General features: G+C 40.4%; 1 protein-coding gene across 2 annotated transcripts in view; it reads left to right on the forward strand.

The window, feature by feature from the left end:
- Positions 1-23859, forward strand: part of Tnks2 (tankyrase 2) — a 61309-nt gene that overhangs the window by 32723 nt on the left and 4727 nt on the right. For both annotated transcript variants that reach the window (XM_051146379.1, XM_051146380.1), the window contains 11 exons: positions 2771-2916; positions 3718-3883; positions 4951-5170; positions 8214-8323; positions 9102-9290; positions 11981-12233; positions 13471-13553; positions 15065-15185; positions 20425-20522; positions 22046-22120; positions 23384-23489. In XM_051146379.1, the coding sequence (XP_051002336.1) occupies positions 2771-2916; positions 3718-3883; positions 4951-5170; positions 8214-8323; positions 9102-9290; positions 11981-12233; positions 13471-13553; positions 15065-15185; positions 20425-20522; positions 22046-22120; positions 23384-23489 (1567 nt within the window). The remainder of the gene's footprint in view (positions 1-2770; positions 2917-3717; positions 3884-4950; positions 5171-8213; positions 8324-9101; positions 9291-11980; positions 12234-13470; positions 13554-15064; positions 15186-20424; positions 20523-22045; positions 22121-23383; positions 23490-23859) is intronic.

Consider the following 23859-nt stretch of genomic DNA (forward strand, 5'->3'; position numbering starts at 1 on the left):
ACCATTTCCGTGACAAGCACTGGGCTAGCTTCTTTGCCCTCTGACTCTCAGATCACTGGGAAGCTTATCTCCATTGGCCTTCCTATCTTTGCCATGTGATTGTGGATTCCTAGGACAGAAACATTCTTCGTATTTGTTTACTATTGCTCCATGAGGTTCCATCATTTTCTAGATAACAGGAACACTCCAGAAAAACAATGTGCAAAAGAAAGGGTTTGCTTGGGCTTACAGTACAGGGTACAGTCCAGTATGACAGCAGGTGCTTGAGATAGCTTCTCACACTGCATCTGCAATCAGGAAGAAGAGATCAATGAATGTGAATTTTTAGCTCATTTCTTTTTTTATTCAGTCCAGGATGCCGGCCCATGGAATGGTGTCAGCCACAGTTAATGTGGATCTTCTTATCCTGATTAACATAATCTAAATGGTCCCTGGCCGGCATGCTCAGAAGCTAACCTAATTCAAATAATCCCTTGGAGGCATGCTAGAGGCTTGTCTCCTAGGTGACCTAACCCGTGCAGTCTGACTGTATTAACCGTCAAAGTATGTAATATCAGAATGAACAAAACTAAAGTGAAAAGATGTTAAACTGATGTTTGGTAACTGCCACATGTGCCAGCAGCTGGTTTGCAGTGGATACACTCATTCCTAGATCGTGTTTCAGACCCTCTGAAACATTGCTTTAAGACTAGAACCTCGGGGCTGGAGAGATGGCGCAGAGGTTAAGACACTGACTGCTCCTCCAGAGTTCAATTCCCAGAAACCACATAGTGGTTCACAACCATCTATAATGAGATCTGGTGCCCTCTTCTGGCATGTAGGAACACACACAAAGAGAATACTGTATAAATAATAAATGAACAAATCTTTAAAAAAAAAAAAAAAAAAGACTAGAACTTCATTCATCAAATCTGGCAAGTGTTTCATGAGCTCAGAAGAACTTTACCAGTTCAATGGCTCCCTTTAGGATAAGCCCACTGATGGGGCTTACTGAACTTGTTCTCTCTGATTAGGAAGAGAAGGAGGAAGATGCAGGAGGAGGAGGAGGCTGATATGTATACAGTGCTCTGCCTACATGTACACCTGCAGGCCAGAAGAGGGCATCAGATCTCATTATAGATGGTTGTGAGCCACCGTGTGGTTTCTGGGAATTGAGCTCAGGACCTCTGGAAGAGCAGCCAGTGCTCTTAACCCTGAATTATCTCTCCAGCCCCTTCTTTTGACTCTATAAACATTGTGATCTGTTATATGTTTTATTCCCCCAAATTCTCTGCATAATACTCAAGAATATTTGGGGTGTTGCTTTTGATTGAGCTAGACTTACTCATCAGAACCAAAGAGCACAGGAATATAATTTTGGTGATCATTTTCTTAGTTCTTCAAGGATCGTATATAACCAGCAACATTTTCTTAGTCCATTATATGAGTCAGTCCTTGTCCTTTTTTTCTTTTCTTTTTTTTTTTAAAGACAGAGTTTCTCTGTGTAGCCTTAGCCTTAGCTGTCCTGCTATCCTGCCTCACTTTGAAGACCAGGCTGGCCTCGAACTCACAGAGATCTGCCTGCCACTGCACCTGGCATGATTCATTGCCTTAAATGTGGTTCCTTGGCCACTAGATAGCCTAGAAACTTGGTAGGAATACAAATTACAACCCCAGATACTGACTTATAGAATTTGGAGATAAGACCAATGTACATTAAAATTGAGAACCACTAGTCTGCAGCATTACTCCTCAAACTTTTACTGTGCTTGTAGATTAAAATATAGACTTACTGTATGATTTTGTTTATTGTTTGTTAGAAAGTCTTACCATGGAGTCCAGGCTGGCTTTGAACTCGTAATCCTCCTGCCTCCTACTTCCAATGGTGGCATAACAGGCATATACTATCATGCCTGGCTTATAATGCAGATTTTGGGGGCTGGGAGTGGTAGCACGTGCCTGTAATTCCAGCACTCAGCGAGGCAGACAGGTGGACCTATGTGAGTTCAAGGCCAGCCTGATCTACAAAGTGAGTCTAGGACAGCCAAGGATATACAGAGAAACCCTGTCTAGAAAAACAAAACAAAACAAAACAAATGGATTTAGGACTCTGAATTTCTCCTTTCAGTGCTGCTATGACCTAGTGGCACCACATGTGCTCACCACCAAGTGGACGTTATATTTAGTCTGAGAAGTTAGGTCATCAATATGTAAATGAAATAAAACAAAGCAAATGTTTGAAATTTCTGTTGTATTAAAACAAGACATGAAAATATGTTATTGTTATATATTTAAAAAAAATCCCAAATCATTCAATTTGACCAAGACTCCAGAGCCAGATGCTGGGGTGAAACCCTGCCAGCTCAGAGAGCAGAGAAAGCACCTAGCTGACCTTCCTACTTGAAGGAAACAGAAACTAAAAGCCCAAAAAGTCAAAAGGCCAGAAGCCCAAGGCCAAAAACTTGCTAGGTCAGCCAACAGCCCTGGAGCAGAAAGCCAGAAGCCCCAGAGCTAAAAGCCCAAGAGCTCCTTCTTTTTCTCCAAACTGTCTTAAATACCCTTGAACTCAAAGTCTCTTTACTTAATCCCTGTTGGGTGGTTTCTTGCTCCGCCTCTTGCCCTAGGGTTAACTTTATTAAATCCTGTGTACAGAAAGCCTTGAATTTAAAGGTGTGTGCTAAGGCTGAGCCACACTAAACAAGAAACAGATTTGTACAGTTCATACAATCTCAGGGTTCACAATGGGATCAAGCGCCTGCAACAATATGTGTGTGCTGTGTTCAACCTGCAGAAACTCTGTACTGTTCAGAGTGTCAACTGTAGAGACATTGAAGGACGCCAGTCAACACCTCTCCATTTTGCAGCTGGGTACAACAGGGTCTCTGTGGTGGAATACCTGCTGCAGCATGGAGCTGATGTGCATGCCAAAGATAAAGGGTAAGAAGTAACTGCTGTCTCTCTACCATACCTTTCTATGACCTTTTGGTGAAAATACAAGACGACCTTATGATAAATTGTAAACATGTTTTTTTAAACATATTTGTTTCATAACATTGGTTCAATGAAAGCTTATTAACTTCAGTTAATAGCATATGCTGAGTATGGTGGGCTACACCTGACTCCAAGCCCTCAGCAGATTTCAGACTGATATGAGCTACAGTACGAGACCCTTTCTTAAAACAAACAGACAAAAAGCTATAAATGGCTCCAGTTTACATAAGATTGACTTATATAGTGCTTTGTCATGTTATAATTGCGAAGGAAATTTTATTTATATGATTTTGATTCTGATTAATAGTTTTCAGTGTTCATTGAGGTAATCTAAATTTTTTTATCTTGAAATTACTGTGGTTAAAAATACACAATGCTTGATGTTAACTGTGTGTGAATGTTATCATAGTCTCTGTATTTAAGATGTTTAAAATTCAGCCAGGCATGATGGCGCATGCCTTTAATCCCAGTCCTCGGGAGGCAGAGGCAAGCGGATCTCTGTGAGGTTGAGGCCAGCCTGGTCTACAAAGTGAGTCCAGGATAGCCAAGGCTACACAGAGAAACCCTGTCTCAAAAACCAAAAAAAAAAAAAGATGTTTAAAATTCTTCCCCCAAAAGTCTTTTCCTGCTTCCCCTGGGTTTGAGTGCTACAGGGTATGACCAGTATACTCCCTTAGGCAGTGCAAGAAATGTTTTTGATTGGTTATGTATAATTGCTGAGATTAAACCATTTGTTTACCTTTTCAGAGGCCTTGTCCCTTTGCACAATGCATGTTCTTATGGGCACTATGAAGTTGCAGAGCTTCTTGTCAAGCATGGAGCAGTAGTTAATGTAGCTGACTTGTGGAAGTTCACACCTTTACATGAAGCTGCAGCAAAAGGAAAATACGAAATATGCAAACTTCTGCTCCAGGTGTGCCTAAGTACTTGCTACAGACTGTGTGGATTGCCTAAAGCACTCAGATTGTCTTTCACATAATGCTAATATAAAGTTTAAGCCAATGAAAGTAGAAGAAAAGTTATATAATACTAAAACTAGATTTCAGAAGAGTTATGAATATTTTTATATTTTGGTCTGCATGTATATTTACCCGTATAGGAGATTTATTTGTGTAGCTACCTGTCTGTGACTGTTCTGGTTGCCATCCCGCTTTCCTGTTTGCTTATCTAACCTCAAGTTACTTGACTCATGTGGTTTATAAACCCAACTTGTTTAACATTTTGTAAAATTGATGATGCTGGTCTAATACAAATACAGATACTCTGCTGTAAAATATTACATTCTAGATTCATACATACAGTGTTTATAAAAAAGGAAAAATGCAGCTAGGTGTGGTGGTGCATGCTTAAAACCCAGCACCTGGGAGGCAGAGGCAGGCGGATCTCTGTAAGTTCAAGTTCAGCCTGGTCGACACAGTGAGTTTCCAGGAGGCTAACCAAAGCTGCACAGTTGACATTCTGGTTTTTTTAAAAAGGAAAACAATGTAATCATACACTGTATGGTAATTCAATCAACAATAGGCTCCATATTTGGCAGTGATGTCATAAAATTATAAGGGAGTGCGGATGCAGGTGAGTTCGTAGAGTGCCTGTCTGGCATGCACAGGCCCTTGGGTTTATTGCCAGCACCACATAAACCAGGCATGGCGGGACATACCTGTATTCGCATTGTGTAGGAGGTAGACATGGGAAGGTCAATGGGTCAAGGTCCTCTTCTACAAACTATAGAGCACATTTCAGACCAACTGGGCTGCATGAGACTGCCTAAAATAATAATAATTAAATTTGAAATTATATAGCTGAAAACTTATTTAGTTTTTTGTTCTTAGATACATACTTAAGCATTAATAACAATAACAATCTGGTTAGATTTAGTTTTAAATACCCACCTACCCACCCCACCCTGGTCATTTTCTTAATGATAAAGCACATACTAACCCACTCCTACCACCACCTCCCCCTTTTTTTTCTCATGCCTAGCATGGTGCAGATCCTACAAAGAAAAACAGAGATGGGAATACTCCTCTGGATCTTGTCAAAGATGGAGACACAGATATCCAAGATCTGCTTAGAGGTGACGCTGCTTTGCTGGATGCTGCCAAGAAGGGTTGTTTAGCCAGAGTAAAGAAACTGTCCTCACCTGATAATGTAAACTGCCGTGACACCCAAGGTCGGCATTCTACACCTTTGCACTTAGCAGGTAAATGAGTGAAACTAGATTTAGGCTGGTGACATCTAAGGTTATTTTTGTTTTTATGATTCTTTTGATAGGGGCCTGGTCTGGTGCCTGAGGTCAGAGAGCAGCTTTCTAGAGTCTATTCTTTCCATCCTGCGGGTTTCTGCAGTCAAACTCAGCTTGTCAGGCTTGGCAGCAGGTGCACGGACCCAGGCCTAAGAGTCATCTTTACTATAAGTAAACTTGAAAAATGCAACTCAAATTATCTGTCAAAGCTGTCATTCTGTCCTCCTATGTGTTTATATATTAAGCTATTAGCTGAATTTCACTTCCTTTTGTGCTGATTAGATTCAATAAGAGCAATTGTAGGGGAGGGGGAAGCTGGAGAGATGACTCAGAGCTCTTCCAGAGGTCCTGAGTTCAATTCCCAAAAACCATATGGTGGCTCACAACCATATGTAATGAGTTCTGGTGTGCAGAAAGAGCATTGTATACATAATAAATAAATCTTTAAAAATAAAAAACAAAAGCCAAGCGTGGTGGCACATGCCTTTAATCCCAGTACTTGGGAGGCAGAGGCAGTCGAATCTTTGAGTTCAAGGCCAGCATAGTCTACAAAGCAAGTCCAATATAGTCAAGTCTACACAGAGAAACCCTATCTCAAAAAACAAAGAAAAATAAAAATAAATAAATAAAAAGAACAGTTGTAGGGCATGGTGGCACCTACCTTTAATCCCTTGGGAAGCTGAGGCAGGCAGATTTCTCAGTTTGGAGCCTGCCTGATCTACATAGTGAGTTCTAGACAACCAAAGATATACATAGTGAGACACACTATCTCAAAAAAAAAAAAAATTTTTTTTTTTTTTTTTTTTTTTTAAAGTAAGAACAGTTGAAATTGATTGGCTCTGCCAGTGCTCTGAGCTTTGGAGTCCTTTCTTTGAGATCACTACATTGATTCATATTTGAAGAGAGTTTTGAAAAACTTGCCTGCATAAGCCAGCCTTTTTCATAGAAAACAAAAGTTTTCAATTTTCTAGTGATAGCTAAGTGTAAGCAGCAACAATTAATGTCTTAAAAGACTTATAACGGGAGGATACAAGTGATGGGATAACAATTGAGTTGTAATCTGAATAAATAAATTAAAAAAAAAAAAGACTTGTAGCCTAGGCTGGGCATGGTGGCACACCTGTAATCCCAGCACTCTGGGAGGCAGAGACAGACAGATCTCTGTGTTCAAGGCCAGCCTGGTCTGCAAAGCAAGTATGGGATAGCAAGGGCTACACAGAGAAACCCTGTCTTGAAAAACAAACAACAAACAAAAAGCTTGTAGAGTTTCATAGACTTCTTGCCAGTGATGTCTTTCTAACTGTATTTATGTAGTGTGTATTCATGTACATATTTGGGTGCTCACCAGAGTCCACCTTGTGTGTTCTGTGCATCAAACTTAGATCATCAGGCTTGGCGGCGAGTGCCCTTGCACAAACAATCTCAGTAGCCCCAACTTTTAAGTGTTTTTGTGATATATACATATGGGGGGGCTTGCCTTCATGCATGTCTGTGTACCTCAGGTGTGCCAGATAATAGATCAGAATAGGGCATTGGATCCCCTAGAATTGGAATTACAAATGGTTATGAACTGCCCTGTGGGTGCTGGGAACCAAACCCAGATTCTCTGCTAGAACAACTGCTCTTAACTGCTGAAATAGCTCCCCAGCCCCTAATCTAGAACATTTGACATTACTATTTTCAGTCCACTTTGTCTTTGTATGTGTCTGTTCACGTCTGTGAAGAACTCATTTATAAAGTGTTTGCCATGCAAGCACGAGAACTTGAGTTCACATTCCTAGCCCTGTGGGGGAGGTGAGGGCAAGATACTGCATCTCTGGAGCTTCCTGGTGACTTGACTAGTTGGATGAGTGGGCTCCGAGCTCAATGATCTCAAATGATCAGGTGGGACAGTCTTTGAGATGCCTTGGGGTAAAGGGCACTTAACATAGAAGCCTGACAACTGAATTCAGTATTCAGGACCCACATATGAGAGGAAAGCCAATCCCACAAGCTGTTTTCTGACCTTTGGTGCACACCATAAGCATGTACTGACACTAAATCAGTAATGATACAAAATTTAAAAATGGAAAGCACCTGCGCCTTGTGGCGCACACTTTTAATCCCAGCATTTAGGAGGCAGAGGCAGGTGGATCTCTGAGTTGCAGACCAACCTGATCTACAGAATTCCAGGACAAGTACAGCTACACAGAAAAGCCCTATCTCAAAACAAAGTAAAACAAGTAGAGAGCAACTGGAGAAAACACTATACTTACCTAAAATCCTTTCCACAGTCAACCACATATACACACAAATACTGCACTTTGTAAACAATTTCGATGCTTTAAATCCTTCCATGGGATGACATGTGCACTAAGATTAACATTTTTAAAATTACAAACTTACTTTCTATCTGTAATTTAGGTGTCTAGAGATATTTTGCCATAAGAAAGCTTGCTGAGCTGGCTGGCAAGGTAATAGATTGTGCCATGCTTCCAAACAGTAGCTCATTCTTTGGTTTTAGCCAAGCTACACTTACTCTACTGACCTACAGAGATAGCGTCTAAAGCTCTGTGTCCAGACTGAATCATGCCTCTACAACCTCCTGAAAAAGAGTACACCCAACTACTTACAACTGGATGATTGGGTGCCTGTGGTTTGTTTTGTTGTTGTTGTTGTTTTGTTTGGTTTTTTTGTTTTTTGGTCCTTTGGGATCATACATCTGAGCTTAGGATGTTTTAAGTAACAACCATGAAGACAAGGCCTTTGGTAGAGAAATTTTAAATGGAAAGATAGACAAAAAAAAATCTTTGGTGGGTTTCCAAAACCAATGGCTAACAACAACAGAAGCTTCTAACATTTTAGGCTGGTGGAAGACCTTTTTCCCAGAAGGTAAAATACCAGTAATTTCAGATTTATATAAAATTTACTAAAATTCATTTATAAATATAGAACTATATGAGCAATATGTGATTTTTCTACATTTATAAGTGAAATGAATGTCGCTTCTTTCCTGAATTAGCTGGTTACAATAATTTGGAAGTTGCAGAGTATTTGTTGCAAAATGGAGCCGATGTGAATGCCCAGGACAAAGGAGGACTAATCCCGTTACACAATGCAGCATCGTATGGGGTAAGCGCTGTGCTGTCCTGATGGCCCTCTATGACTTTCAAGATGTCAGGATCACAGATCACATGGAATTTGAAATGTTTCCTTGTTTCACAAATAATTAAATAAGACATTAAGTAACAGGAGTTTTAGTTTTTTAATCTGTTATAAGCATGCTGTATGACATGGCATTATATTTCTGTCATTTGTTATAGTATCCTTGGCACCTGTCTCTTATTTTGATGAAATACTGATGTGTGTGTATCTGTGTGTCCAGAAAATTCATAGGCTTCATAGGAATCTTTATAAAGATTCAAATATATTGTTACTAATTTCTAACAACCCTGAAGATTCTAGTCAGCATTGGCCATTGTCAGTGGTATAGTTTGAATAACTGAGGAAGGCTACTAGTTTGTAAATTTATAATTACCAGTTATAATACAAGAATTAGTTAGAAATCATTGAGTTAAATTAGTTTAGTGTATGGAATTCTGAATTGTAGTTTTTAAGCAACTACACAGAAATTACAATGCTGAGAAGGAATAGCTTTCCTTTTCATTTCCAGAATAAGTTTGCAAGTAAGAGAGTAGGTATAGAGCCAGGCTTTGTTTTGTTTGAGGCAGGGCCTCTCTACATAGCCCCGGCTGTCCTGGAATCCACTGTGTAGACCAGGCTGGCTTTGAACTCAGAGATATCTGCCTATCTCTGCCTCCTGAGTGTACTCCCAGCTCAGAACCAGTTTCTTAAGAAGTAAAGTTCCATAAAATATTTCCAATTGTAACAGGAATATTTTCTTTTACAGCATGTAGACGTAGCAGCTTTACTGATAAAGTACAATGCGTGTGTCAATGCCACGGACAAATGGGCTTTCACACCGTTACATGAAGCAGCCCAAAAGGGACGGACACAGCTTTGTGCTTTATTGTTGGCCCATGGAGCTGATCCTACTCTTAAAAATCAAGAAGGACAAACACCTTTAGATTTAGTTTCAGTAAGTGATGGGCTCTTTGAAAAATCAGAAACTTCACATGACATGTATAAAATGTCTGCCTAGTGAATATGGTTTTAGCCCAAATTTAAATTTAAAAATCCTTTGATATTTTCATAAGTAGATAATAGGGCTTTTGATCAGTTATTGTATACTAAGTACTTTGGATATGGGGCAAAGAACAGTAGTTGGGAAACAAGACAGGCCCAGGCCGTCTGTAAATGATGTAACAATACATACTAGACTAAAGGTTCTGCCAAGTTCCACAGTTAAGTGTATTGCCGTCAGGCTGTAGTCACAAAGCCTACTATTAGCAGAGACTATCTTTCCTCACTGTTTCTCCCCACTGTTGTTCTTACCTTACAAGAACTGTCTGTGAGTGCCTGCTACCTGGCTCAGCTGGTAAAAACATGTGCTGCCAAGCCCAGGAGCCACGGTATAATCCCAGGACCACCTGGTGGAAGAGAGAACTGACTCCCACAGGTTGTCTTCTCACCTCCACATGTGCATCTTGGCACATACACATGGACACAAAATAAAATTTTTTTTCCATGACTGCTCATGTAGGATACGCCTTTGTAGCTCCCAAATCTGGGTCAGTCATTCGAACAGAAGTACTTCCTTTTCCTTGCTGAGATATTGGCCAGAACAGTTAAGTGGAAGGAAGGAAAATTTAATCCTCCCTGGATCTGTGGGACAGGATCTTATTATGCAGTAGTTCTGGCTGGCCTGGAACTTGCTGTTTATGGGCCTGGCCTGGAGTTTCACACCCATCTTTTTTTCCCCTAAGATTTATTTATTTATTTTTATGCATGTGTGTGTGTGTCTGTGTGCATTCATGTACGCCACTTGCATGCCAGCAGAGATCAGAGAGTATCAGTGCCTCTGGAACTGGAAATACAAGAGGTTGTAACCACTTCGTGTGGTCCCTGGAAACCAAATCTGAGTTCTCTGTAAGAAAAGCAAGTATCTTTAATTCCTGAGCCATCTCCAGCCCTTTGCATCCGTCTCTTCCTGCCTCCTGAGTGTGCTGGGATTACAGGCATGGGCCACCACACCCTGCAGGAAACCTTGCAGAGATGGGAAAGATAGTGTCTATCCCAGCAGATTGACCAAGGAACTCTGAAAAGTTTGGCTGAATTCAGGTTTAAAGAGGTGTTCTCTAGCAAGCAGACTACCAAACCATGGCTGCATGAGGATTTCCTGGAAATGTCTCTTTGGTTCCAAGCTAACTTAGAAGTGAGCATTTAGAGTTCATTCCTCTCAAGCGTTGAGTCACCAGATCAGCGAATCAGTGGCAAGGAAAATAGAAAGCTCTAGATGACATGCACAGGGCCTGAGGAGGTGGACCACTGAATAAAGCATTCGTTGTTCAAGTGCAAGAGCCTGAGTTTGAATTCAGAGAACCCACATAAATTCTGAACACATGGTATGAGCGTATGTGGGAGAAAGGAGGCAGAGATAGGAATCCCCTGGAGTGCCAGGGCCCAGCTAGCCTGGCATCACAGTGATGATGAGACCATCTTAGACAAGGTCAAAAGCGAGGGCCAACACCAAAGCTTCCTCTAACCTACACACACACTGATTTGTGCACTCATACAATCATAGCAATTAAACACACATTCACAAAATAAGATTTTAAAGATGGTTTGAGAGTGAAAGCTTGCATGAGCTTTAGAGTCAGACAGGCCTGCTCAGCTCCACTTAGTGAAGCCTAGACGTGTCTTCTGTAAGGAATAAAACACAGCTGGCTAATACGTAAGCACTGTGATAATATCTGAAGCCTTTGGGTAGTTCTAGGTACCAAAATGTAACCCAATAAATGGTCCTTTATAAATAAGCAAATACTAGATACAAACTGTAAGGGTCAAAAAGTGGACAAGTTGAGGAGGAAGAGAAAGGTAAGGGTATGGACACTATAAATGACTAACCCCGAAAGCAACCCTGTTGATGATTCCTTAGCTTCTTTATATATTATTTTGTAATTGTTTATTGGGGAGAGAAGGCTGCAGTGTGCTTCAGTATACCTATAGAAGTCAAGGGATAACTGTGGGATCAAACTTCATCAGACTTAGCGGCAGCCACCTTTCCACTGAGCCATCTCTCCAGCCCATTATATAGTTTATTATTTGAGCATTGTCAATGATTGTTAGTCATTAATGAAATAGATATAACACTGAATTTAGAGACTTTCTCATAGCAATTAGATTAAAATTATCTTTTACCAAAAAAAACAGGGTTTTCTCAGTTTTGAGTAATAAATCACTGTTTTCTAAAAACTGCAAATGGTTCCATTTGCTAAAGGTCTGTATAGATTGAATTGCCAATGTCAGAGTTCATTATAATAAGGCTAGAAGCTCTTACCTTTTCAGATTAGTAGTTCTGTAATTTTAGTGCCTTTTAGTTGTCTCAAAATTAGCATTTTGTTCATTATACTTTGCAACACTTCAGCAGGGTTTTTTGCTTAATTACATGTGATCTGGAAAGGGTGTTCTGAGTTATATTTTCTATTTAGTGACAATTTAGCTAGCTGGGTATCAGCCTGTTTGTTTCACTCTTAAATTTTTCTAGTATGGTAACAGAAGTGGTGTGAATTTGCTAGGTTTTGTCCTATTTTTATTACATCTTATTGGGCATAGAAGAATTGTAAGCCTTGTTTATGACAGATTCTATCTCCTTGACATGTATCCTAGGCAGATGATGTCAGCGCTCTCTTGACAGCAGCCATGCCGCCCTCTGCACTACCCTCATGCTATAAACCTCAAGTGCTCAACGGTGTGAGGAGCCCCGGAGCCGCTGCAGATGCTCTGGCTTCAGGGCCATCCAGTCCGTCAAGCCTTTCTGCAGCCAGCAGTCTCGACAACTTGTCTGGGAGTTTTTCTGAACTGTCTTCAGTAGTTAGTTCAAGTACAACAGAAGGTGCTGCCAGTTTGGAAAGAAAAGAGGGTGAGAAATTTTGTAAAACTAACCATAACTCATATTGTAGCTCCATGTTTGTCATTTAGACTGGTAGGAAATTGTCCTTTAAACCTTTTTTTTGTTGTTGTTTTTTGTTTTTTGTTTTCGAGACAGGGTTTCTCTCTGTGTAGCCTTGGCTGTCCTGGACTCGCTTTGTAGACCAGGCTGGCCTCGAACTCACAGCGATCCGCCTGCCTCTGCCTCCCGAGTGCTGGGATTAAAGGCGTGTGCCACCACACCCAGCCCTTTAAATCTTATATACAACTCTTTATATGAAATAAATTAATATAACCTGAGAGTATTCACCTTTTATTTTCTTCTATTATTAATGTAAATAGGATTCCTATGGAAACACCTTTCAAGTCAAAAATTGATGAGTAGGGGTTGGAGAGATGGCTTAGTAGTTAAGAATACTATCTTCTCTTCCAGAGGTCCTGAGTTCAATTCCCAGAAACCACATGGTGGCTCACAACTATCTGTAATGTGATCTGATGTCCTCTTCTGGCATGCAGGTGTACATAGAGATGGAGCACTCATATACATAAAATTTTTTAAAATAATAATTGATGAGTGTATCGCTACGGACATTTATTTATTTATTATTTACAATTGTGTGTGTGTATGCACAACTTAGGGGTTCTTGCGGGGGGTTGTCGAGACAGGGTTTCTCTGTGTAATAATTCTGGCTGTCCTGGAACTCTTCTTTATAAACCAGGCTGGCCTCTAACTCACAGAGATCCACTTGCCTCTGCCTGTGCTGGAATTAAGGGGGTGCACCACCACGCCCAGCCTCAGAGGACAACTTCGTATAGTAGGCTTTGGGCGGGGGTTGTTTGGTTTTCTGATTTTTAAAGATGAGGCTGAAAGTAAAATTTAAAGTGAAAACACAATGAGAAATGTTTAAACTCAAGAAGGCCACTGGTTAGCTGTTTATGCTGAGCATGATGGCACATACCCAGACAGGTAGATCTCTGAGTTTGAGGTCAGCCTGGTCTATGCTTCTAGTTCTAGGCTAGCCAGGACTACACAGTGAGACCCTGCCTCCAAAAAGAAAAAGTATAGGAACTTGTTGGTTTTTAGTACTACCTAAGTGGTTCTTAGTATTTTTGCCTCATCAATACTTCTTTGACGTGCATAGTGCCATCGTGGAGCTTTTATATTTACAGTGTTGTTGTACTGTACATTATTCTCATGTGAGATTTTGTTCTGCACTTCCTTCTCCCAGACTCAGGAGGAGATTTCAGTATAACTCAGTTCATAAGGAATCTTGGACTTGAGCACTTAATGGATATATTTGAGCGAGAACAGGTGAGTAGATGAATTCTGCTGTTTGGTTTAGTGTGTGATAGAAATTCAAGAAAGCCTGGAAAATGTTTCTAAATTACTTAAACATTGTAAGGTACTGGGAAATGTTTTGTAGGGTGTCTGTTGTTTTTAGTGCTGGGCGCTGAACTCTGGGCCTCCTGCATGCTGTACTGTGTTCTGTGTACTGCAGCTCTGAGAGTGTTAAAAGACTGGAAATCAGTCACTTCCTGATTTGGCTTGTCTTTGGAGTCTCACTTAGTTCATTATATATAAAAATTGACTATATAACATCCTCCTTGATAACATGGTTACCTGATTGAGACCTTGAATTAAGTTACCTTTGAGCTGTTTCTTCAGTTGTATTACTCAGTCATGACACACTCTAAGCCTGACATTCTGCTACATACTATGGACACAAATGTGAATGTGCCAGTCATACATTAAAGCTTTTCTGGGTAGCCCCGGTTTAAAGTGGTCCATCAGAATACATGTACTTATCTTATTAAAATTTACTTAATGTGTATGAAGGTTTTGCCTGCATGCCTGGTGCCCATGGAGGTCAGAAGGAGATACCCTGGAACTGGAGTTATAGATGGTGTGGGTGGGTACTGGGAACCGAGCCCCAGTCCTCTGAAAGAGCAACACGTACTCTCATAACCAGTGAACTGTCTGTCTAGCCCCTCCATGTACTTACTTTGTTGCCATTATTGTCATGATTATTCATAGACTTTATATGGTAGACTGAACCTGCAGTAACCTGCAGTATAGTTATGGAGGTGGAGGAGAAACATAGGAGGTTACCATCTGACAAAAGGTTTAGTAGTTTAAAGAAGAAAAAAATTACTATTAACTGGACTGTTGGGGGTGGCTTTATAGAAGTTGTATAAATGAAACAGGATTAATGATTTCAAGTTCATGAAGCTGAAATAATTTAGATAAGAATTTGAACAGTGAAGCCAGGTGTAGTGGCGCACACCTGTAATCCCAGCACTCAGAAGGCAGAGGCAGATGGATCTCTGAGTTCGAGGCCAGCCTGGTCTGCAAAGTAAGTCCACGACAGCCAAGGCTACACAAAGAAACCCTGTCTCGAAAAACAAAGCAAAACAGAAAAGAATTTGAACAGTGATGCAGAGGCACACTTAGTCCCCACCCTGGAGGGGCCATGAGAAGCACTGAGTCAAGGGTCAGGTGTCGAGTGGTGAGAAAGCACAGTGGGGAGAGGACATGGGGAAGGACGTCTATGACCCCAGCTTTTTGAGTTTGATAAATGATTTGTTTCCTATCAAGGCCATTTAAGATAATATTAAATGGAGCTGGCGAGATGGCCCAGGATTTGATTCCCAGCAACTGTCTGTAACTCCATGGGGGCGATGGGAAAGTGGTTGTGATGTCCTCTTGTGGTCGCCAAGGGCAATGCATGCACAGACAAAACATTCATATACATAAAACATATTATGAAAATATTATATGAATATCACATAAGCATTCTGAGTAGTTTAATTGTCTTTTATAAGATCACCTTGGATGTGCTAGTTGAGATGGGGCACAAAGAACTGAAAGAGATTGGAATCAATGCTTATGGACATCGACACAAGCTAATTAAAGGGGTTGAAAGACTGATCTCTGGACAACAAGGTATTTTACTTTAGTAACTGGTTGACAATTTAACTCGTATATGAAGGGAGCCCTCGGTGTGATACTTTAGAAGTCTGTTTTTTTTTTTTTTTTTTTTTTTTTAATAGGAAGGGCACTAATAGAGGTTTGAACCCAAAAAGGCCTCTGCTAATACTCAAAGGATTATTTTAGCTCTTGGATAATGGGAAAGTATAATTAAATGAGGTTACTCTAACTCTAAAGTATTGTGGTTTCTAAAGATCAGAAGCATAAGTGTCTCTTGTATTAACATGCTAGATAATAATTAGGTATTAGACAGTCCGTAAGATAGTATTGTAATGTTTTCCATAGCTAAATTTATAACAGCATGGGTGAAAATCTTAGAAAATAATAATTTTTCATTATGTTTTAGCTGAAGGAAAATACAAATTACATTCACTCAACAGATGCTAACACTTGTGTATACCAGAGATAGGTAAAAATTGTGAATTATTTTAAGAGTCAAAACTACATTTTACCTTTAAGTTTTACCATTTAATTTAATTTTACCATTAAAAATGGAATGGTGATTTACCCTGATGCTCACACACCACTAATAAGAACGTAAACTAGTGCAACACTATGGATATCAGTAAAACAAAATAAAATTATGATTCAGCATGACCACCCATGGGCATATATTTAAAAGAACCAAACCAACATACAACAGAGATAGTTGCGTATCCATGTCTATAGTTACATGGTTCACAAGAACTAGGAAATGGAGCCAGCTTACATGTCCATCAACAGGGGAATGGATAAAGAAAATGTACACATATACAGCGGAATTCTAGTCAGCTGTGGTCAGTGAAATTCTACATCTGCAGAAATCTAGCTCTCACTGAAGGCCATTATATTAAGTAAAAATAAGCCAGATTTAGATAAATACCATTTGTTTTCTTTCATGTGGAAAGAACTTTAAATGTTTAAATTTGTGCATGTGGGGCATGGCAGTAGAAAGGGGATGGTGAGAACAGGGAGGAGCAGGAGAGGATAGTGGGACAGGTGCTATACAAAACAGAAAGGGAGCTGGGCGTGGTAGCACACCCCTTTAATGCAGCACTTGGGAAGCAGAGCGAGGCGCATCTCTGAGTTCCAGGACAGCCGGGACTGCACAGAGAAGCCCTGTCTTTCAAAAATCAAAAAAAGGGCTGGAGAGATGGCTCAGAAGTTAAGAGCACTGACTGCTCTTTCAGGGGTCCTGAGTTTAATTTCCAGCACCCACAAGGTAGCTCTCAGCCATCTATAATGAGATCTGGTGTCCTCTTCTGGAGTACAAGCACATATGCAGGCAGAACATTGTATACATAATAAATAAATAAATCTTTTTTAAAAGCCAAAAACAAGGGACTAAGAAAAAAAGGATGGGAAAACAAAGCAGAAAAGAAGACTGGGAGCAAGAAAGACCAGTAACAGAGGGGAAGGACAGGGAAGGATTAGGGCAAAGAAAGCAAGGACAGACAGAGTTAATAATGCATGTTTATGAAGGGCTGGAATGGAACCTATCACTTGGTTTGACATCAAAACAGGAATAAATTTTTTAAACTTCGGTTTTTTGAGACACGGTTTCTCTGTGTAGCCCTGGCTGTCCTGGACTCTCTTTGTAGACCAGGCTGGCCTTGAATGCACAGGGATTGGCCTGCCTCTGCCTCCTGAGTGCTAGGATTAAAGGTGTGCACCACCATGCCCAGCTTTTTTAAACATCTTAAAGTAGGAGGTATGCAACTGGGATTTTTAAAATTCTACTTATAAATATGAGAATTTTCAGGATGGGGAAGAGTGTATACCAGTCAAGATGAGATTCAATGGTTTTGTTTTGTGTGTATGCTTTAGCACCACCTGCATTCAGTACCTGAGGAAGCCAGAAGAGGGTATCAGATAGCTACTCGGGAACAACAGGTATATGCAGTTGTTAGCCATTGCTATGTGGGTTCTGGGAACCAAGTCCTGGGAGAGTGGCAGGTGCAGGTCCTAACCACCAAACCATCTCTCTGGCACCTGAATCTACATCTTGAAGAAGGAGAAGGCGAGAAGAAGAAAAGAAGAGACCATTTAAGGTTGAGTTGATTGATGCTAAGAAATCCTTTAAACTGGTAGAAACTAGTGCTTCGTGTTGAAAATATAAGGTCAGTCTAGGCTGTGCTTAGTATGACAAAATTTTGAAATGTAAGAACAACCCACAACTCCCTGGACTATTAGAATACAGTATAGGTATTCTAATACCTATATTGGCTGGGCATGATGGCTTATCCCTTTAGTTCCAGCACTTAGAGGAGTCAGAGGCAGGAGGATCTATGCATTTGAGGCCTAGTCACATTGCAAGTTCCAGAACTGCAAGGACTACATAGAGAGACCCTTAGTATTAGTGTACTTTTAAAACTATTTTATTGGGTTCTCATACCTCTACCTCCCTTCCAACCCTTATTCCATCCTAATCCCTTCCAACCCCCCAATACTAGGTAGAAAAGAGAGAAGGTTAGAGAGGAAAGGGAGCATAGACCTCTATAGGCTGCTTCCTGCTGTTTAGGGACATTGGTTTCTTGGGGCTAGTCCAGTCTTCATTGTCAGGATATTTCCAACTTCTCACCAAACTGCAACAGCAGCAACCAGGAGCAGCAGCTGCCTCTTTGGAGCCCCCCTCCCCCAGGCTCTCGCATTTACACTCTCTCCTAAATCCCAGAATTAAACTGTCTGCAACTGGCAAAGATCATGCTAGTGCACTAGACAATCATAATCACCAGCTGTGAGGCAGCCCCATATCCCACACCTGGGATTAAAGCAAAACCACATTTACATAACATAGCATAACATAACATAACATAACTGGGTTTTTAAAGAAACCAAAATTCTGACTACACCTGTCTCAAACAAAAAAGAATAAATAAGGCCTGCCACCACAACTGCTAGAGTCATCGTATCTTTCCTGTGTGATAGTGTCATGACATGGTACACAGCTGCAGGAAAAAGCTGCACAGGTAGCTGCGTCCTAATTGTTAGCACTACGTTCAAAGGCTCTGGAATCAGTGATAGACTATCTGCTGTCCAGGTAACAGAAGAGAGGGGCCCATGCCGCTTAGACCCTGAGCCACTGACACGTCCCACTCCTGTGTATGGTGGAGAGACGTGGTTTTAAGGCTCATTGGCTGAGTCTGGTCTGATATCAGACTCTGTTCTTCATAAAGTTGCCATCCTTTGGTATCATTTGAAGGCAAGATTCTCTGTTTACATCTCATTTTGCAAGTGAGTTAGTGAGGTCGTCCGACAGGCAGGGACATTGGCCCACCAGCTTTCCCTGACCCCCATTGCAGGTCACAGATTGCTACATAAAGGGTTTGTCTGTCTTTTTGAGAAGGCTTGTTTTGTTATTTTCATGGGGATTTTGGGGGTGGGGGGGTTGTGTGTGTTATTTTGTTTTCTGAGATAGTTTCACTAGGCTGGCCCCAAACTCAAATAATCCTCTTTCCCTGCGTCCTGGGACTACTGTGCCTTCCTACAGACAGTAATAAGTCTCTGCAGTCTGCCTTTGTGTTGGTCCTGTTTTTCAGGCCATATCTCAAGTTTCTTAATTTCCTGAAGTTCTTCCATGCACTAGGCCTAGCAGTGATGGATTCACTTCTACCAGAGAAAAACTCAGAGAGATGGCAACAATATTGCAGATATGACAAATGAATTAGAAATTTTTGTTTGAAACTCCATTAATACTTTTTATATAATTAATATATTAAAACATGTTTCTTGACTGCTAAAAAAGCATGGCTGAGGATCTGGAGCTATGACTCAGCATCTGGTTAAACACAGTGGCTGCCCATCCAGAGGACCTGTGTTCAGTTCCCAGCACTGGCATCCTGGCTCACAACTGTCTAACTCCAATTCCAAGAGACCCAACATCCTCCTCTGCATACTCCAGGTGTGAGATGGTTCACAGACATACATGAAAGCAAAACATTTGTACACATAAAACTTTTAAATAAAAGTAGAAAGCATGACAAATTAATTACAGAAATAAAGAATCTTTTTATCAGTAGTCAGGTAGCAAACTTTATAGACTTATTCTAAGATGGCTTTTAATTGTCTGAGGCTTTTCAAGTCCCCATAGTTCCTCATAGTTACAGAAAGTGAAAGGGTTACATTATTAAAATAAAAGTCTGAATAGTTAGTAAAGGTAATTTGAAGAAAGTATGTTTATAAACTCATTCAACAACAGAAGAAAAGGAAGAGGATTTTTGTAAATAGTCTCTAAAACCACTATAACCTGCCAGAGTAAAAATTAATTCTTGAAAGCCAGGCGTGGTGGCGCACACCTGTAATCCCAGCACACTGAGAAGCAGGGGTGAGCAGACCTCTTAAGTTCAAGGCCCACCTAGTCTACAAAGTGAGTCCAGGTCAGCAAACCCTGTTTTGAAAACCCAAGGGGGAAAAAAAATTAGTACTTAAGGGGCTGGAGAAATGGCTCAGCAGGTAAATGAGCACTGTATTTGCAGAAGATCTGGGTTTGGGTCCCACACGGCTGCTTACAACTCACTGTACTTCCAGTTCTAGGGCACATCCTCTTATGGTCTTTGAAGGCATTCACAAGGTGCACATGTACACATGCAAACAAACATAAAATGAATATTTTTTAAATTGGTGTGTTTTCTTGAAAAACCAGAAAAAAAAAAATGTGTGTGCGTGGGGCACGTGTGCAGAGAGAGCTGCAGAAATGGCTCAGAGGTTAAGAGTACTTGTTGCCCAATTAAGAGAACCAGAGTTCAGATCTCAGAACCAACATAACAATAATCAGTTGGGCAGTTGGCTCTTCCTCAGCTCTAAGGGATCTGACTCTGCCTTCTGGCCTGTGCACAGGCATGTACACACACACACACACACGTGCAGTCATACAGATACAGACACTGGCAGTCTGAATATGATATGTATCATGGTTTTTATCTTGAAAGAGAACATTGGTACATTGAAAGAGAACATTGGTAGGAAAAAAAAAGGTACAGTCCAAATGACGCTTGTGTTTATAAGTTCTGACAATTGTAGTATATTTACATAAAGTACTATATAACTCTGGGGAAAGTTGGGTGAGTTGTGTGCCTGCACTTGTGCATTCCTATAAATCTAAATTATTATGAAACTAAGATTTGATAGAATTGGTAGTATTAGATAAATCATGTAATTGTTTTGGGTTGATGCTGTCTTACTGGCAAGTTTTTTACTTCTAAATTTCATTTCATAGGTCTTAATCCATACTTAACTCTAAACAACTCTGGTAGTGGAACAATTCTCATAGATCTGTCTCCTGATGATAAAGAATTTCAGTCCGTGGAAGAGGAGGTATGTTCATCTCCCTTAAGTAAATGGGTAAGATGGATCTAACTACTCACGTTGTTGACTCAGGATTTCTTGCTGTTTCCTAGAAATTTCCAGATCTATTTGGACATGCATTTTGTTTTGTAGAATGCCCCTCTTTTCACTACCTGGAAAATTTGGAAGTATTTACAATGCTTTTCTTTTTTTTTCTTAATATCTTTTTCTTTCTTTGTTTGTTTTGTTTTGTTTTTCGAGACAGGGTTTCTCTGTGTAGCCTTTGCTGTCCTGGACTATCTTTGTAGACCAGGCTAGCCTTGAACTAACAGCAATCTGCCTGCCTCTGTCTCCTAAATGCTGGGATTAAAGGTGTACGCCACCAACGCCCAGAGCTACAGTACATTTCTTAATTAACCTTAGTTTCAAGGTACTTGGATTACTACTTCAGTTAATGCTGAACTAGAATTCTGTCAGAGAAAAAGGTCTCTGGCATTTGAAAACAATGCTACTGTTCACTCTCTTATGAGGGCAACTATGAAGTAAGGAACCTCAGACAGGACTAAACATGTAGATAGTATATTGAGTATACATGGAATATATGGAAATTTTCTGTTCTGGCTTTCTTTCCAAAGAATTCGTCAGTCCAGTGGGGCATGGTGGTGCACGCCTTTAATCCCAGTACTTGGAGGCAGAGGCAGGCGGATCTCAGTGAGTTTGAAGCCAGCCTGAGTTACGCAGTGAGTCCAGGACAGTCAGGGATACACAGAGAAACCTGTCTCAAAAAATTAAACAAACAAAGAATTCTTCAGTCCACCGAAAAATCTTTGAAGAGTGCTCCCCACTCTATCTACCACACCCTGTTTTGTGGCTTTATTGAAACAAGGTCTCACTGTGTAGCTGTGGCTGTCCTGGAACTTACTCTGTATTCTGGGCTGGCGTTGAACTCAGATCTACCTACCTTTGAGTCCCAGTGCTGGGATTAAAGGTGTGTGCCATTATACCCCACTGAAGAGTCTCTGATGTACACTGCCTCATTGGTATGAATTCAGCACAGATAGAAAATTGAGTGAGATTTAGTCCTTAAGCTCATGCTCCCAAGGGAATACATGTTGTGCTTTATTAAGCTAACATCAGCACAAATAAATCATGCTTTGCTTTTATGTTTAGCATATCTTGCATTCTCTTTTTACCTTAGTTTACATTATGTAACTTTTCACCTATAAATATGTTTTTGGGATGCTTAATAGTCATCTCTAGATAGTACTCATGCTAATCCCAGCACTCCAGAGGTGTAAGCAGGTGGATCTCCTGAGTCCAAGGCCAGCTTGGTCTGTAGAATAAGTTCTAGGACAACCAGGACTACACAGAGAAACCCTATCTTGAAAGAAGAAAAAAAAAAGTACACATGAGTTTATAGAATTGATGTCCTTTCAGGAAAAATATTAAAACCTATCTTGATTCTCAAAAATGGAATTAAATGAATCAAAACCATGTTCCCCAAGTTAGAAAAGATAAAACTAATGTGTATGTTTTAAACTGTCTTCCATCAGATGCAAAGTACTGTCCGAGAACACAGAGATGGAGGTCACGCAGGTGGCATCTTCAACAGATACAATATTCTCAAGGTAATGAAGATAAAGTTTCCCAACACAGTTACTTTCCATGGCTCAAAGCCTTATCACTGTGATAAGAACTTAGTGATGTGTCCACCACAGGACCAGCTCTGACATGGCTTCAGGGACTCTTAATGGATGGGGAGGGCTGTCCTCCAAAACTTTAATTCCCAAAAAAAGGTTCTGTTCATTCTTTTCTTTTTGGACAAGGTCTTGCTGAGATCAGAGGTGTTGGCCACCATGTCCAGCTGTTTTTATGTTTCATTTATTTTCAGGTTAGACATGTTAGCACACACTTTTTAATCCCAGTACTCAGGAGGCAGGCAGATCTCTGAGTTTACAGCCAGCCTGGTCTATAGAGCAAGTTTTCAGGACAGCCAGAGACACAGAGAAACTCGGTCTTGGAAAAAAAAGAATAAAAAAAAAACAAAAACAAAAAAACCCAACTTATTGTACAATATCTAACACTGAAGATGACGTAGTGTGCTGTTGTTACATCTACAATCAGGTCATTCAGGCAGGGGGGGGGGGTCTAAAGTGAAACCAGCAGAGAGGCTGATTTTACAAGTATCCTATTTCTTCCTCCTTATGGTATTTCAGTACAATATTTACTTTTTCTGTGTTAAATTGGCTTTTTCTTTCTATTTTATACATAAATAAAGGTAGGTTTTTGCTAGCTATAGCCTTGATTACTTGTTACCATCTTTTGAATTAACTTTGTTTTGTTTTGTTTGAGTCGGTACTAAAACTGCGACTCAGGTATGCTCGTAGGGACCACCAAGGCTGTAGTACTTAGTACTGGGAATGCCCGTTTTGACCATAGAGATGCTCCAGATAAGACCAGCTTTCATCCTTAAGGCTTCTTCAAACAAAAGCAGGAACTGGAAGGGAAAGGAACAGTAGGAGGGGTGAGGGGGAGGGTGTGGGGGGCAGTGGTTTCAGATCTCATTCACGTTGGATGAAGTCAGGAGAGCAGGGTGTGTCAGTGATGATTTCATGTAACTGATCCTTCCTAGCTAAAGTAATTTTGAAATTAAAGTATTTCATGCAACTTTCCAATATTCTTTGCCCCTTCCTGGCCATGCGTAGTCTTTTTTTTTCCCCCTTTGAAAAAAGAATTTGTTACATGTGTGTAAACTCATACAGACACAAACTGTGTGCAACCACATACATGTGCAGGTCTGAGGACAGCATCTGGGAATTGGTTTTCTTTTCAGTCATGTGACATTTTTTGTTAAGATAAAAGGTATTATTTAATTTTTCTGGTTTTTATAGATTCAGAAGGTTTGCAACAAGAAATTGTGGGAAAGATACACACACCGAAGAAAAGAAGTTTCTGAAGAAAACCACAACCATGCAAATGAAAGGATGTTATTTCATGGTAAGTTTCTCACCCTGTCTTCTCTGTAAGATTGTAGCTTCTTAATGAAGCTCATGTCTTCTTAATGAAGGTAATGTTTGTGTAACTTCTACATTTGTATTCATATTTTCAGGGGTTTCTGTTGTTTTTGTTAACATACCTTATAGCAGACATTTTTATAAATTAAGATTACCCCGTTAGGGGCCAACAAGATGGCTTAGTAGTTTTGTAAAAGCCTTGCTGCATAAGCCTAAGGCCCAAGTTCAGTCCCCAAAATCTGTGAGAAAAGGAGAAAAGTAAGTTCTGAAATGTGTCTGGTGGCACACGTGTGTAAACCCATACAACACTCCCAACCCTGGTTTTTATGTTCAGTACAGTTTGGCTAAGCCTC

Source organism: Acomys russatus, chromosome 5 (genome assembly GCF_903995435.1).
Source record: "Acomys russatus chromosome 5, mAcoRus1.1, whole genome shotgun sequence".
NCBI lineage: Eukaryota > Metazoa > Chordata > Mammalia > Rodentia > Muridae > Acomys > Acomys russatus.